General features: G+C 35.0%; 2 protein-coding genes across 2 annotated transcripts; one reads left to right on the top strand and one right to left on the bottom strand.

The window, feature by feature from the left end:
• Window positions 1-38: 38 nt before the first annotated feature.
• On the top strand, window positions 39-4,009 carry LOC143632017 (GTP 3',8-cyclase, mitochondrial-like). Its single transcript, XM_077100614.1, has 7 exons — window positions 39-119; window positions 1,386-2,006; window positions 2,086-2,253; window positions 2,342-2,533; window positions 2,631-2,699; window positions 2,821-2,929; window positions 3,722-4,009. The coding sequence occupies exons 1-6, from the start codon at window positions 69-71 to the stop codon at window positions 2,902-2,904; spliced, it is 1,185 nt and encodes a 394-aa protein (XP_076956729.1). The 5' UTR covers window positions 39-68; the 3' UTR covers window positions 2,905-2,929; window positions 3,722-4,009.
• An 11,978-nt stretch (window positions 4,010-15,987) lies between these two features.
• On the bottom strand, window positions 15,988-16,661 carry LOC143632016 (ethylene-responsive transcription factor 2-like). Its single transcript, XM_077100613.1, has one exon. The coding sequence runs from the start codon at window positions 16,611-16,613 to the stop codon at window positions 16,020-16,022; it is 594 nt and encodes a 197-aa protein (XP_076956728.1). The 5' UTR covers window positions 16,614-16,661; the 3' UTR covers window positions 15,988-16,019.
• Between the last annotated feature and the right edge of the window lie 204 nt (window positions 16,662-16,865).

Genomic DNA, 16,865 nt, shown 5'->3' with positions numbered 1-16,865 from the left:
ATCTTGCTTCCTAAATATCTAGGGCTCATAATTCAACTCTTACCTGAATTCAGACAGACAGACAGAGCATGCGGCCATATCTATCCCACTGGCATCTCGGCTTCCGAAGACTTACCTCGGTTTGTCTCATTCTAATTACTCAGTAAACTGTTTATATGCTTCTGATTTCATGTTTATTCTTCTTAATTTTCATCTGTTTACACTAATTGTTACGTAGTGGAAGTATTAGTAACGATCGTTATCTTATTCCTATCAATCATTCTCTTTAGGATTTATAATTCAACGATTTTTATGCAGTTTGTTAATTATTAGAATTTGTATGCAGTAATTTGTTTAAGTTTTCAGACGAGAAATCTGGAATTAGGCATGCTCAGTTAGGGTTCCTCGATTAAATCAATCCAACAGTTCAAAATGCTCAGGCTCTGATATAAGCTCGAATCAAACTTGATTTGAAACGACCTCAGCCGAGCTGGCTCATTTTTGTAACCAAGCCGAACTTGACCCAAGCTCAGCTCGTTGGCTCGATCTTAGGCTTGTTTAACTTCAAGATAGAGCTTGAGCCTATTAGAGAACATATCAAGAATCGGTTCCTCCTAGAATATAATTTGAATTTTCTAACTTCCATGTTAATTACTTGTCTTTATTTTGCTTGATCTTGGTTTATTGTTATGCCTCTTAGTCTTTTCTCTAGTATATGTAACCACATATTGTGAATAAAATATTTAAGTTGGTTTGATAAACTTATTAGAGCCTCGCCAAGCTGCCTCGTTTAATGTCGAGCTCGAAACCGATAATTGATTTTCAATTTTTGGAAAATCCAGAACGGAAACCGATAACTGAATTCGGTTTGGTTATTTTGATTAGTATGTCGGTTTTCGTTTCGGTTAATAAATCGGTTGATAACCAATACCATACCCGGGTTAAAATTTTAAAATTAGCATAATGAGTCAACCAACGTCTTGCTTAGAAATACATGAAGTGGAGCTGTGGAGGTATGAAATATGAAATACATTAAAATATGAAATGAAGGTATAAAAGCTAGAATATATGAAAATGGAGGTAAAAGCTAGAAGCCTAGAAATATATGAAAATGTAAATGGTTCGGTTTTGGTCAATTCGGTTATTTGAGGGCACGCAGAAAAAAACTGTAACTGGTTGTCTGTTCGGTTCTGTCGGTTTTCAGTTAACAGTTCGGTTATTGCTCATTCCCAGGCCAAAGGTTCAGATGATCTGCCATATGCACCTATAAAGCATGATATATTACATTAGGAGATACATAAACAGTTTTATATGATCTTTACCTTGTTGACAACTTGCTATGATAGAAATGCTATAGATCATTTTTCAAGAAAGTACAATTGACTCTTTTATGTGTGATAAAACAGGTCAAATCCAAGCTGAAATCGCACTTCCAGTTTGGAGTTTATCATAGCCAGCTTCTGACTAGTGCTCATGCAGAAGATTCATGGTCAAAGAGGTATGCAACGATGCCCGAAAAGATCCAAGAAGACGCAGTAAAAGACGATCCCAGTTCCAGTATGTTGATTGACTCGTTTGGAAGATTGCACACTTATCTAAGAATATCATTAACCGAACGCTGCAATCTACGTTGCCAATACTGTATGCCAGCAGAAGGCGTGGAGCTGACACCTGGTCCGTTAGTTATGTCAAAAAATGAAATTATACGTATAGCTAGTTTATTTGTAAGTTCTGGAGTCAATAAAATCCGGTTGACTGGCGGAGAACCGAGTATTAGGAAGGATATTGAAGAGATATGTTCACAACTTTCTAACTTAAAAGGACTGAAAACACTAGCGATGACTACAAACGGGCTTGCTTTAGCAAGAAAGCTTCCAAGATTGAAAGATTCTGGGCTTAATTTGCTTAATATCAGTTTAGACACACTTGTCCCTGCAAAGTTTGAATTCATGACTAGGCGTAAAGGTCATGAAAGGGTAATGGAGTCAATTTACACAGCAGTTGACCTAGGATACAACCCTGTTAAGGTAGCTATCTTCTCGTACTTTCTATAGAATAACTTATAACTGTTTTATGCGTGTAATGTTTCTCCTTTTTATTAATCAGGTGAACTGTGTTGTGATGCGTGGATTCAATGATGATGAAATATGTGATTTTGTAGAGTTGACAAAGGATAAACCGATTAACGTACGGTTTATTGAGTTCATGCCATTTGATGGTAATGTGTGGAATGTGAAGAAACTTGTATCCTATGCTGAGATGCTGGACATAGTGGTAAGGTACAACTCTGGAAAATAATCCCACTATTTTTTCTTGTTTCTTTTTCTTATAATATTAGGTCTCTGATTTGTTAATGAAACAGGGTAAACGGTTTACTGGGCTTCAGAGAATTCAAGATCACCCGACCGAGACTGCCAAAAATTTTACAATAGATGGTCATCAGGGCACGGTTTCTTTTATCACATCAATGACAAATCACTTTTGTAGTGGTTGCAACAGATTGAGACTTTTAGCTGCTGGGAACTTAAAAGTATGCTTGTTTGGTCCGTCAGAGGTATATTAGCTTTGATGCAACTTTTTTTCCTTATTTATGAAACTTATTGAAACCCCTTGTGTTAGCTCTTATACAATTTTTTTTTAAACATTTTCAGGTTAGTTTAAGGGATCCTATTCGTAATGGTGCTGATGATAATGAGCTGCAACAAATTATTTCAGCGGCGGTATGTTTTGTTCTCTGTCATACATTGTATTTAAAGAATTGGGCTTTTTACTTAAATAAGACATCTTTTTATTTATGTGACGGGCTTACAATCAATTTATAATGGATGCTGGTGGTTTCAGGTCAAAAGAAAGAAAGCCTCTCATGCTGGAATGTTTGATATTGCCAAGACGCCAAATAGACCAATGATACATATTGGTGGTTGACTTTTCTTCTCTTTTTTGTAAGTTTGTCATTCAAATACTAATATATTTTCCAAAAATATGTTTTTTTAATTATTCATGGAAATTTGCATAGCAAGATAAAGTTAATTCTTAGGCATGAACTAAACGAGGTTGGGCTGTCTTTAGTACTCTTGACTAAGAATGGGCCGATCAACATGTCAAACGAGTAAAACTAAATACAGCTTAAATGGAAACAGGTCAAACGATCGGGGGTCAAAAGTCGCTAAAAGTGTATTTTTAATGCATAAAACTTTGTAACTCATATCATTTTAAAAAATAGTTATTGAAGTGGTATAATTTTTGTAATTATATTTGACACACTAATTATTTATAACAATTTGTATTAAAATATGTAATAGATTGACCCAATAGTAACTTTTGCAACTATTGTGTTATTATGATTGTTAATATACAAAAAGATGACTTTTCCAGTATACATGTTGGCTCAGATGACACAAATATCACACACAAACCGAGAATTAGAACAGGAACACTATGATTTTGTGGAACACCACGACATTTTTATTCTAATCAAAACTTCAAACTCACTGAAGAAAACTCGACACACTAGAATAAACCATCATAGACTTCTATTTAAATCACTAAACAAACCAAACCGATAAACCTAACTAATAAACTAAATAATTCAAATTCAGACACCTTTTTCACCCGTGAACTTTAATCAGCATTATTTCCAACAAAACATTGCTAGAAAGGGAAATTCTGCATGCACTTTTTACACTAAAACTTATGATCACGAGTCTAATGAAGATTGATTTCTTGTTTTCAGGTTCTTCAGAGTGCTTCATGTCTCACAGACTTATGTACACACAGTATAAACGCGCACAAATAAACTAAATATAATATGTATTGAGTAATGAATCGGGCAGAGCAGGGCAGGGATAGCCTCGGTATTGTAGTTTTGAAGAAAGATTGTGTATGGATATGCAGTTTCATTGTGTTCACTAATAGTCGTGTGTGTATTGATCTCACTACCTAAAATGTGTGTTTGTGATTTGGGTATTACTTCTTTGTAGTTTATAAGGCAAGCACGATAGCGGGTGCAGCATCATGTTTCTTTTATTACACAAGTAGTCAGTGTGTGTAATGACGCATGGTTGCAATATGTGCTACTGTTCCTGGCTTTGTGCCTGTAACAATTGGCCTTGCTGCTTGTCGGATGCATTTCTATTGACTCACCCGAATGATTATGAAAGTTGCAATATGTTAATACATACCTAGCCGCATTTCCATCTTCCTCGTCTCTGGATGCATTTCCTTTTTATTTATTTCAGTCTTTAGGAAAGATTAGGAAATGAAAAATAGTCTGAATCCTCTCTAAAATTCTAATCTGGCTTCGGTTTTTTTTCTTTCTGTTTTTTGGCAATGATTAACCATTTGAACCACAAAATATGATTAGAAGTCGGAAAATAACACTTCGTTTCTTCTCTAAGGTCGAAGTCATAATGCCACATGACAACACTTTTAACCATATAACATATTTAGAAATTAGTTTAGATCTGAGATAGCAACAACTTTGATCCAACCATTGCATTAATTGCACCTAGAGGTGCACAAATCGGTTAACCGGTTTTTTTTGGAGGGCATTAACCGGTTATACCGGTTTTTCGGTTAGGTTAGTAACCGGTTTTGACCTGCTGGAGAAGCGGTTTTGACCGGCTAGGCCGGACCGGTTAACCGGTTAATAACCGGTTTTTTACAAAATAATAATTAAGAAAATCGGTTAACCGGTTTTGAAATCAAATATATAAACCGGTTACTAACCGGCGGTTAGGATCGGTTAGTAACCGGTTAGGGTTGGACCGGTTACAAAATCGGTTAGAAACCGGTTAGAAACCGGTTAATCGGTTTATGTGTGCACCTCTAATTGCACCACTATGCATGATCAACGCCCTAACCAGTAACATTAAGATTTAGTTTAGATGGTGACCACTTTTGGTCATATTTCTCTTTATCGAAAGATAGAAGAAGCCATACAAGGGATACCTTGTCTCATATACATGTCAAATCTGCCATCAAAGTTTATCATGAAAAGATATGAATAACTGAAGATCTTCTATTCCTATGTATTTGAGTATGTTATCTATTATGTTGCTAGTACAAAACCTAAGGCCCTGTTTGGTTGGATGGAATTCAAGGGATTTCAATGGAATTGGAATTTAAATTTCATTCCTTAGTGTGTTTGGTTGGATAAGAAAAAGATTTGAAATTGGAATTAATTCAAACCAAATCACCCACTTGATGGAATTCAGATTCCCCCACTCATTTTAATTCTTGTAACTTTATTGATTGTTAAAATCTGAATTATTTTAATGATAAATGTCACTTCTACTCTACTTTACACCAACAAGTTGAAACTACTCACTTGTCCAGGTTTGAACCTACGACCTCCACTCTAAGAGGCATGTGTCTCTACCAAGTGAACTAGCCTTGATTGCATTTAGATCTGAATGATTTAAGAAATTAGAGTTCGAGTTTTAGCTTGTAAATCTGCTCAAATATATTTATCTTCGAAGACTTGACAAGCCTGGAAGTAGTAATGTTACCTAGAGGTGCACACAGAAACTGGTTAACTGGTTTGTACCCGATTTCATAACCGGTTGCTAATCGGTCCAATCCTAACCAATTACTAACTGATCCTAACCGCCGGTTAGTAACCGGTTTATATTATTCATTTCAGAACCGCTTAACCGAGTTTTTTTATTATTATTTTATTAAAAATCGGGTTTTTCCAGTTATTAACCGGTTAACCGGTCCGTTCTAACCGTTCAAAACCAATTCTCTAAACGGTCAAAACCGGTTACTACCATACCCGAAAAACCGGTTTAACCGGTTAATTCCCGCAAAAAAAAAACCAGTTAGCATATTAACCGATTAATGGTTAACCGATTTGTGCACTTTTAACCGATTAATGGTTAACCGGTTAACCGATTAGACTGTGAAGTGTTTTGTGGTAACACGTGCATAAGTTGGTAACCTAGTCTAATCATTTTTTGATCCATACATAAAACTACCCTTATTTTTTAACTATTTATTACCACAAAACACTTCAGAGTCTAACTTTAGTCAATTTAAAACTTGATTAAACGCTTAATGCGCTTATTTTAGTTCTTACGGACATCTTAAATACTAGGGTATAGCCCGCGTGACACGCGAGTGGAATAACATGTCACTAAACATAATCAACTTAAACATCAATTTAAACAAACATATATTTCTTTAACTATTAAAACTTGATAGATTTACATTGTCACTAAACACATCACCATACCAACCAAAAATTAATAGATTTACATTGTCTTAATATTAAAACTTTCAAATTACAAGAAGTTAATTAGAGCATAACAACCATTACACATCAACAAAATAACTCATAATGTTCTTTGCTATTAAACCATCATAACATCTTAAAAACTTCAACCAAAAGAAAATCACTTTTCCTAATACACCTGAAAATTGTTACAACACAATAGCAGATTATATAAAATATAAACCGCACAAAACAACATGTATAATAATTAGTAACATATAAACATTACTAGAGTATATTTAGAATGTGTTATTATATAATAAATTTAACATTTTAATATTTAAGGTTAATCAAAATCGTTTAATATTTAATAATAATACGTTGCTTAATTTAGGAATGAAATAATAATAACAATAATAAAAAAACATAATAGTTTCATTAACTATCGTTATTATAGTCAAACCTTTAAATATATTTGAATTTCAATTTTTTGTAAAAATGTCAATTATTATTATTATTATTATTATTATTATTATTCAATTATAAAATTCTGGAATAATAACGTATTAATTTAATGTAGATTAATATTTTTAGAAACTTCTATAATGGATTATATTTGGAAAACAATATTATATTTTTTTGTTTAATTTTAAAAATCACTATTATGATTTAGTAAATTTACTAAATTTATAATTCAGTAAATATTAATAAAAATTTAGAAACTTTATAATTATATACGGTTATATAATTTAATTAATATTATATAAAAACATAAATTATTTCCTTAATTATAGTTAATTTAGTCAAACCTTTAAATATAGTCAGTAATAATTTGAATTTGAATTTCAAATTACAGTCAAAAGGTCAACTAATAATAGAATCAGTTATGTACATTAATATCTTTATTTAATACGTATTTTAATTTTAAAAATCAATATTATATTTAGTTAGTAAATTTAGTATATTTATAACTAGTAAATGTTAATAAAAAATTAATAATTTTATAATTAATATTTCAGGAATATTAAATTAAAGATTAAAGATCATAACCCAATAAAACATTATAGATGTAATTAAATAGTAACCGTAACATATGTGTAAATCAAAGCAATTTAAAAGTCAACATTGAATTGCAATTTTGGCAACGATTTTTTATTTTAGAAATCTGTTGGCAATAGTAAAGTCAATATTATTGCAATTTTGGTATAGATTTATGTTTAAACACAGGTTGTTAAAATTTCATGTCTTGCACCATCTTTATTTTGTTAGAATTTTGAATTTAAAATAAGTAAATATGCTAATTAAATTGTATTAAAACCATTAATCTAATTTATTGAGTTTGACTATCCTTATTAGTTATTTAAACAAATAAGGATAGTCAAACTCAATAAATTGTATTAATGAGATACTTAAATGGATAATTTAAATGTGTCTTACCAGAAAAACAAAATAATAAACGTGATTTTTATTTAGAACCTAGAAGAACAACATGTAAAACAAAAAAACATGAAAGAAAAATATAAAACTTCAAATAAATATAAAACAACCATTGTTATAGGTATAACACATAACCGGAAAAACTTACCGGAAAAACGTAAATACGTCCACATATTAGCTTCATCGCCGTTTTTGATTTACAACCTAAACTGATTTTAATAAAATCAATTAACAATGAAAGTAAAGATAAAAAGGTTAGAGGAAACAATAATCGGAATAAAATATAAAGTTGCCGGAAATACATGTATCAACAATCGAAAGTTTATTATAAAATATAAACTTGCCGGAAAACGATTAATACAAATCTAGATCTAGATTAGCCGGAATATATGAGAGGAAAGAAAAATATAAAACTTCAAATAAATATAAAACAACCATTTTTAAGTATAACACATAACCAGAAAAACTAAACGGAAAACTTAACGGAAAAACGTAAATATGTCAACATATTAGCTTCATCACCGTTTTTTATTACAACCTAAACCGATTTTAATAAAATCAGTTAAGAATGAAAATAAAGATAAGAAGATTAGAGGAAACAATAACCGGAAGAAAATATAATGTTGCCGGATATACATATATCAACAATCGGATGCTTATTATAAAATATAAACTTACCGGAAAACGATTAATACAAATCTGGATCTAGAGTAGCTGGAATATATGGAGGGTGAAAGAAGATCCGGCTAATAGAAAAAGAGAGAAAAATATGTTTATGGTGAAAAATTATGAATAGGTAATGTTTAAATATAGGGTGATTTGATGAAGATGACACGTGGCAGCATAATAAACAATCTGACAATGGAAAGTTGCTGACTGGATGCTTATGTGGACAGCCTAGAATAATGTCATGTGGACAAAGTGTATTGCTTTAATAGTATTTAAAGATATCATTTTACCTATCTTGGTGCATTAATTCTAACACGAGAATAAATATATAAATTGGACAGAATAGAGAAGATGTTTTGTGATCGAGATCATTTGAGTTTGATTGAATAATCACAACTGGTTTATTTTCTTAAATGAAATCTTTATCTTTGTTCAGAAATTGCAAAATAACATTATAAAAATAGTCATGTTAAATGATTATATCAGTTATCAACAATATAAAAGGGATTGTGTAATTAATTCAAGAATATTAACTAACTCAATAATAGTTGAACGTTTTTAACAATGACAAGATCATAAGTAATGAAGAAAATGGCCATCTTTTATAATTGAGCAAATGAAGCCCAACTATGTAAAGAGGCTCTTTGAAAGTGGGCCCGGGGCTCTTTCCTCATGACTAGGGGTGGTAATCTTGACTCAAACCCTTTTAAATGAGTCAGTTTGAGTTGTTTTAAAAGTTAAATGAGTTGGTTTGGGTAAAAGATTTTAAATAAATGGGTCAAAATTAGTCATTTGAAATTTCATCCTTTTATTTTCGGGTCAAAATGGGTCGACAAGTTCAAAGAAATGGGTCGATATGGGTTAGTGTTCTAAGGAAATGTGACAGGTTTCGGATCGGAACGAGTTTTCGTACAAGACAGGTTTCGGCATGAAACGGGTTCGGTTCAGGTTTCAAGTCAACACGAGTTTTCACCCGTGACGTGTTGGATTTTGGTTTCTTTTGTTTCTTTCTGGTCGATTCCGGACTCGTTTTTGTTCGTTTTTTCAGTTTTGTTTTTGTTCGGTTTGAATTCTTTTAGTTTCGTTTTGATTGATTTTTTCGATTTTGATTGATGTGGTCCGGTTTTGGCTTTTTGTTTCATTTTCGTCGATTCTTTCGGTTTCGGTTCAATTTTAGATGTTTTTTTTATGGAACGAGGATAACGTATGAAACAATTTTGTTGGGTCCCACAAAGTATCTTGCAGTATTACGAGAAAAGAATAATGTATAATAAAACTAAATCAAATTTTAGAAAAAAAAAAACTAATAAAATGTTAATCTCGATTAAAATGATACATTATTAGAGAAAAGCAAATTATATTTACAATAAAAAAAATAATAAAAAACAAAATACTATTGTATTATTTCTAGTTAGACAACAGAATATGGCGTTTAATGTAGCTTTTAAAAAAACATTTAATTAGTTTTAAAAACACGCATGTTTTAAAATGTTCAATAGTTGAAAAAAGTTTCTTAAAAAAACATTTAGCATTAAAAACATGTTTTAAAAGTAACGTGTAATAATTGAAAAAAGTTTCAATTTCCATTTACAAAACAAAAAATAACTTGCGAGTCAACTACAACCTCATATGGTGTGTTTCTATTCTTATTAAAGCATGGACATGCACGCCTTTAAATATACTCAACATCAATCAAGTGTTGGCTTTTGCAACTTTAATATAAACCAACATCGGTCAACTATTGCCTTTCAATAACAATTCGAGATTGAGCGATTAATGTTGTTATTATTATTATTATTATTATCATCATCGATTTCGATTAACCAAGAAAAGAGTTCTCTTACCGTTAAGAGAATCATAATGACTTTCTGTTTTATTTTCTTCTCTTTGAACAACGACAAATATTCTTAATAATAAAAAGAACTAGCCGTGGATGCTAGGATCATGAGTACTTAGTACTAAGTACTTACAACAATAATAACACCAATAAGTCGTTTAGGCTTTGTGATGTAGTGATGTACATATTAAGATTACACTAAAGGGACCAATCTAGGTTTTGTGTTTGTACTATGTTTTTAATCCATAGGAGCCTTTGTTTCTTTGATTGAATGGCCAACTTTGTTATTGAAAATGATTTTATTTTTTTGGAATAGCTTCTTGAGTGGTATATACACTTTAGAAAATGCGGAAAGTTTACATCCTACGCCAAGTTTGTGATCGTTATCATGAATTTGCACCAATGTTGAATGTGGTCCCACATTGATTTTACAAAGTTAAACGAGATTAGAAGATTATTAGTATATTCTTTCTCATAATTAATGACTTTTATGTATATGGAATTTACATATGTTCTGATATGTTACATCATATTATACAAATAATATATAAAACTTGAAGTTGTAGACAAATCATATATTGTTTGCTTTTGATCAAGTGGAAATCATTTCTTATTATTTTAAGATATGAAATAATTCAAAAGTACATGTGGTGAAAGATTAGTTAAGTGTTTAATATTTAAACAAACCAATTAAAATGTAGAATATAAAATTACTAACAACTTGACCAAAAAGAATGAAAAGGAAGTGCCAAAGTGGCCGACGGAAGTTACAATGGTTACCGGGTAACAATTTAAAAACTTAAAACAATTTTTATTATACAATTAATTAGTTTAATTCATATATTTTTTTTCTATATAATACATAACGCGATTTTGAAGTATAAGATATGCAATAGAATGAGTTATAGAGGTGTTTGGAACATTATTAAGAGGATGGTTTGAATGTCGAATATGCCATCACGATAACGTTAGAGTGCATTGGTTGGGATCTTATTCCCAATAGAACAAGTGAAGGTTAAATTAACAAGGATGAACCCCGGCCCTCAAGCCTCTAAAACAAAAGATTAGAATTGTAACGTGTGAAATAGGGTTGTTCACATGATAAACTTGAGTTAACCTAGGTTAACTGAGTTGGCTCGGCCATGGGTCAAATATTAACATGAGCTAAGGTTGTGCTCGTTTATAAACCAAGCCAACTCAGATCAGCTTGTTTTGGCTAGGGTTCAAGTACTAAGTAACTTGTTTTCTCTTTTCAGTTTGGGTTCAAGCTTACTTGGGTGATATACCCAAGTTCTATAATTCAAATTATAGAGAGAAGAATAGAAGAGGACATAGGATAGGTAAATCACAAATAGAATAAGGGGAGGAGAGTGAGCAAAAACAGGAAGCAGAGTTGGGCAATTTATTGTACCTACGACCTTGCCTGCAACGTAGAAAGGATCTATCAGCTTTCGCATCACTACTTTTTGTGTTTAAATTAGACAGAATAACAGAAATTGTCCTTTATCTTTGTACTAAATTTCAGTAGTTGTCCTTTATCTTTAAAAGTAACTTTGAAAGCGTTAGTGGCTAAGCATCCCAATTTGCCCCCGCCGGTTATGCCTGCTTCATTGCTTTATGAGCCTCCTCTTGTTGTTGATGAGGATTGTGTGCTTGGATGCATTAAATCCTTCCCTAAAGGGACGTCATGCGGACGAGATGGATTGAGGGCACAACATATTTTGGATGCATTTTGTGGAAAGGGGTTGCCGATCGCTGTTGGGTTACTAAAGGCTACTACTGCGATGGTTAATTTATGTTTGGGGAGAGATGCCCAAGGGTTTTGGCAAAGTTCATTGCGTCGGCACCTCTCACACCGTTGCTCAAACCGGACAATGGGATTAGACCCATTGCCGTAGGTGCCATTTGGAGAAGATTGATCTCTAAGGTGGCTATGAGGGGTGTTGGGAAAGACATTACTAAATACCTGTGCGACTTTCAGTTTGGGATGGGAGTCCCTAGTGGTGCAGAGGCCGTTCTTCATAGCGCGAACAGGTTTTTAAGTAAGTTTCATTCTGATGGGTCATTGGCTATGCTTACTATTGATTTTTATAATGCCTTCAACTTGGTGGATAGGACTGCCCTTCTGAATGAGGTTGGGGCCCGATGCCCATCTATTTCCTTATGGGTGAACTTTTTATATGGGCAACCGGCCAGGCTATATGTGGGGGATGACCACATTTGGTCCACCACTGGGGTTCAGCAGGGGGGACCCTTTGGGACCTCTTCTTTTCGCCTTAGTTCTGCACCCACTTATTCATCTAGTCCAGAGTTCCTGTAAGCTTCTATTTCATGCTTGGTACCTAGATGATGGTACAGTTATTGGGGACTCTAAAGAGGTTGCAAAGCTTTAGATATTATCAGGTCGGAGGGTCCCCGCCTGGGCCTTGAACTTAATATTAAGAAAACCGAAGTATTTTGGCCATCGTGCAATGGGGTTAAGGTGCATGAGGGGGTGTTTCCCTGTGAGATTGGAAGACCGGTGCTAGGTGTGAAACTCCTCGGGGGAGCCGTTAGCCGGGATGCCGGGTTCATCAGTGAACTTCCTATGAAAAGGGCTTCGCGAGCTGTGGAGTTGATGAGCTATCTCCCGCATTTGCGGGACCCTCAATGCGAGCTCCTTTTGCTCCGCTCATGTATGGGAGTTGGAAAGTTGTTTGGTCTCAGAACATGCCAACCTGTGTATGTAGGGGAAGCAGTTTCTGTGTTTGACAATGGCCTTCGGGGGGCGATTGAGGACATCGTGGTTTGTGGTGGTCCCTTCTTTGGATATTTTCAATGGAGGTTGGCATCACTTCCGACTCGTTTTGGAGGTTTGGGTTTATGTTCAGCTTCAGACGTTTCTACTTATGCGTTTGTGGCCTCGAGGGCGCAATTTTGGGAATTGCAAGACCACATTCTTCGAGGTTGTGGTATTGATGGGTTTGACTCCGATTATGGGAGTGCGATAGATCAGTTGCACATTTCACTTCCCGATTTTGACATTAGCGGTTTCTCTAATAAAGACAAAGCCCCCCCTAAAGCCCAACATGCTTTGGCGAGTGCCCTTTATAGTGGAATCATCAAGCGTTTGGAAATGAAGTTTGATTTATCCCCTCGTCACTAAGCGGTGTTTGAGTGTCTTCGGGCTCAAGATTTCTTAAATGTTCTCCCTATTGAAGGATTGGGCCAACATATGTCGGCTTTGGAGTACCGGGCCATCCTGAAGTATCGATTAACGATCCCTTTGTTTCCGGTAGATGAGCCGTGCCCGGTTTGCCGTAAGGTTTGTTTGGATTCTTTTGGCGAGCATGCGGTTCACTGCAAAGAGTTGCCTGGGTTTAAGTACATGCATGATTTGGTGAGGGATGTTCTATGCGATGTTTTTAAACGAGCCGGAATTTCGGCTAAAAAGGAAGCCCCCGTAAACTTTCTTACGGATCCTCAAGAAGGAAGATCTACATTACGACCGGCCGATATACTTGTTTTTGGGTGGGTATGGGAAAACACGCTTGTGTCGACCTCACAGGAGTGTCCCCTCTTGTTGGGATTAGGGACACTGGATTTGTAGCAGGCCAGGCAGCATTGAAGGCGGCATCAGGCAAGGTTGCTAAACACGAGAGAGCTTGTTTGGAGAATCAACATGTGTTTATCCCCTTCGCCTTTGACACTTTTGGTTTCTTAGCTCCGGATGCCGTGGACCTTTTGAATAGGGTTCAGAAAGTTGTGTATAGTAACGTATCAGCCCATAAGAATCAAAACTTTGTTTTTAGTCGGATTGTGTTTGGTATCCAAAAGGGGGGTTGCGGCGCAGCTTGTTGCCCGCTTACCTGCCACTTCATTGTAAATCGTTTGGATGTTTCTATGGAATGTTGATTTGTAAGAAAAAAATATATATTAAAAAGTAACATAATTTGTACTTTATGTTTCAAAATGTTACACCGTTTGTCCTTTAGCACTAACCCAGTTAGATTTTCTCGTTAACTTTTGTCATGTGTAAAACACATAAGGGTAAATTAGTCATTTTACCTATTAGTTTAAAAAACATTTATAAAAAACAATTAAAATTAACAAGATTGATTAATCTCTCTCACTCTCTCATTTTTTCTTCTTTCAAGATTCACCCATCTCTCTCTCTCTCTCTCCCTCTCTCTATTTCTTCACCTGTTACCACCAACCTCCTACAACCACCGTCATCTCCGACGACCACCATCATCTCCGGCAACCACGTATGTTCGATTCGTGTGTGTGACTGGGGTTTGGCAGATCTAGGGTTTGCGTGAAGTGGCAACCATAGACGAGGAAGACAATAACACCCACGACTTTCCCCTGCTTCTCAATCAGATCTAGGGAGGGTTTGTTTTGTTGCTATATGACGATTCAAAACAAATGAATTATGAGATGAAATTGGGGGGATTTAAGTACAATTTAGCCATGGCACCATCAGTGGTGATTTTGCAATTGAGGGATTTAGTGCTAAAACCCTTGCAAGCGCCATCTATGGTGAAATTTATAATGTATGTCCAGTGGCGTGGTGGTGTTGGTGGTTGAGGTTGGTTGGTGGCAGGTGGTGTGGTGGTCATGGGTGACAGAGAGGGAGAGAGAGAGAGATATGATACGTCAGCAGCATCTGGAGCCTCCGGTGCCGGAGGAGGTACATCTGACGCCAGTGGAGGCGACGGCGGAGATCCGGTAGACTGTACGACGGCCGGAGGAGGAAGCAGGGGAAGTGGCGATGGGTGAGAGTAAGAGTCGTCGGAGGTGCGGTGACGGTGACAGCGAGGTTCCGGTGGGACGTGAAGATGGGTTAGAATGAGAAGAGTAAAATTATTATAATATTTTGTTTGTTAATCTTAATTACTTTTTTTAAAATGTTTTTTAAACCAATAGGTAAAATGACCAATTTATCCTCACGTGCCTTGCACATGACCAAAGTTAACGAGGAAAACTAACTAGGTTAGGGACAAAGGACAAACGGTGTAACATTTTGAAACGTAAAGTACAAATTATGTTACTTTTAAAGATAAAGGACAACCACTGAAATTTGGTACAAAGATAAAGAATAATTTCTGTAATTCTGTCTTTAAGTTATAGATATAACAATTCAGTATTTTAATAAGACAACATTCGAGCTAATTATGAGTTAAACTGAATCGACTCAAGGCTAGCTCAGGCTTGACTCGTTTACAAACCAAGCAAATTCGAGCAACCCTTTTTCTGAGCAAGGTCTGAATCACAAGTTTTATAGGCAACCCCAATACGAAACATTACATTACAAAAACACGAGTATAGCTGACAGTTTAAATCAGTCGTTAGTTTCAGTGAAGGTGGTTAGCACCAAAAATATGATTGTGACTAAACCGTTGGAAGTATGGTAACATATTAATTACCAATAATTCACCGACTAAATGAATAACGAGAAATCACCACCAACTTTTGTACCATCGTTCAAATATCTTTTCCAACATATGTTACTAACGGTCAAGATAACGACGGCTGTTAATACTAGTTAGACTAGTTAGTTGTCAACTTGTCATAAGAACTTAACCAAATTTAATTTGTCTACAAAGATAATACAGAAAAGATAAACATTTTTTTGTACCATCAAACAAAATTTGAATACATTTAAATTGTTGTACGTATCATAATTTGTTAATTTTGTGTACTTGTTTTTCTTTCCCGTGAACAATATTAATGTAAGAAAACTATATATGAAACGAATTTAATATTTAACTCAATTCAAACAATTCAACGTGTAATTACATGTCATTGTAACAATTTATTAAATTGGAAAGGAAATTTTAAATTTCACTTCCTTAATCAAAAGAATGAAATTAATCAAATGAATCTATGAATTCATTCATCTTAATAAGGCCTAAAGTAAGAATCATCCATCCTCGTACCACCACTACTACTTTTCCTTGGCCTCTCTAACCCGCAATCTTCTGAGGAAGACGATGGCGGAGACCCAGCCTCCGTCATCGTCTTCCTTCGTGGGGTCATCCTTACAGGCTCCGCCATATTAGTCCCAATCAAGTGTGGGAAATTCAACAAAGCGCGAGACCCACGTATCTTATACGCGGCTTGATCATAAGCCACCGCGGCATCCTCCGGGGTCTCATACGTCCCGAGCCATACCCTCGCCCCGCGCTTCGCGGGATCTCTTATCTCCGCCGCGTATTTCCCCCACGGTCGCCGCCTCACGCCCCGGAACTTTCTAAACTCTTGTGGCGCGTGAGTCTCACGAACCGTAGCAACCTCTTGGTTTCCAACTTCTTCTACCTTTTCAAGCTTCACCACCGGCTGCTTGAACTCACCGGAAACCACCGAGTCGGATAATCCACCGTTGGTTGCCGGAAAAAGGTCGGAGATTTGGGAGTCGTAGAGAAGATGGCTTTGGATTGAATCTAGGAAAGTGAGATCAGATTCCGACATGAATGAATTATGGTCTTGAAACATGTTTTGTGTGTTGCTAAGGTTTTTAATTCAGTTGTGATTATGTTAATGAAATAACTGGTATGTGGAGATTGTTTGGATTTAAGATGGTGTGTATTTATTTATATAAGGTGAATATTATGAAAATTGTTTATGTAAGGTGCCATGAAAGTTCGTTGAGCCATGCAACTATTTAAGTGCAAATTGCATGTTTTTAAAACGTGGTGGTTCTCAAAGTAATTTTAAATATTATTATTATACCTACCGAAGTGGCTT

This window comes from Bidens hawaiensis, unplaced genomic scaffold (genome assembly GCF_021521415.1).
Source record: "Bidens hawaiensis isolate Kalapana, Puna unplaced genomic scaffold, B.hawaiensis_p1.1 tig00006359_1, whole genome shotgun sequence".
In the NCBI taxonomy this organism is placed as follows: domain Eukaryota; kingdom Viridiplantae; phylum Streptophyta; class Magnoliopsida; order Asterales; family Asteraceae; genus Bidens; species Bidens hawaiensis.
This window is presented reverse-complemented; position numbering and strand designations above follow the sequence as displayed.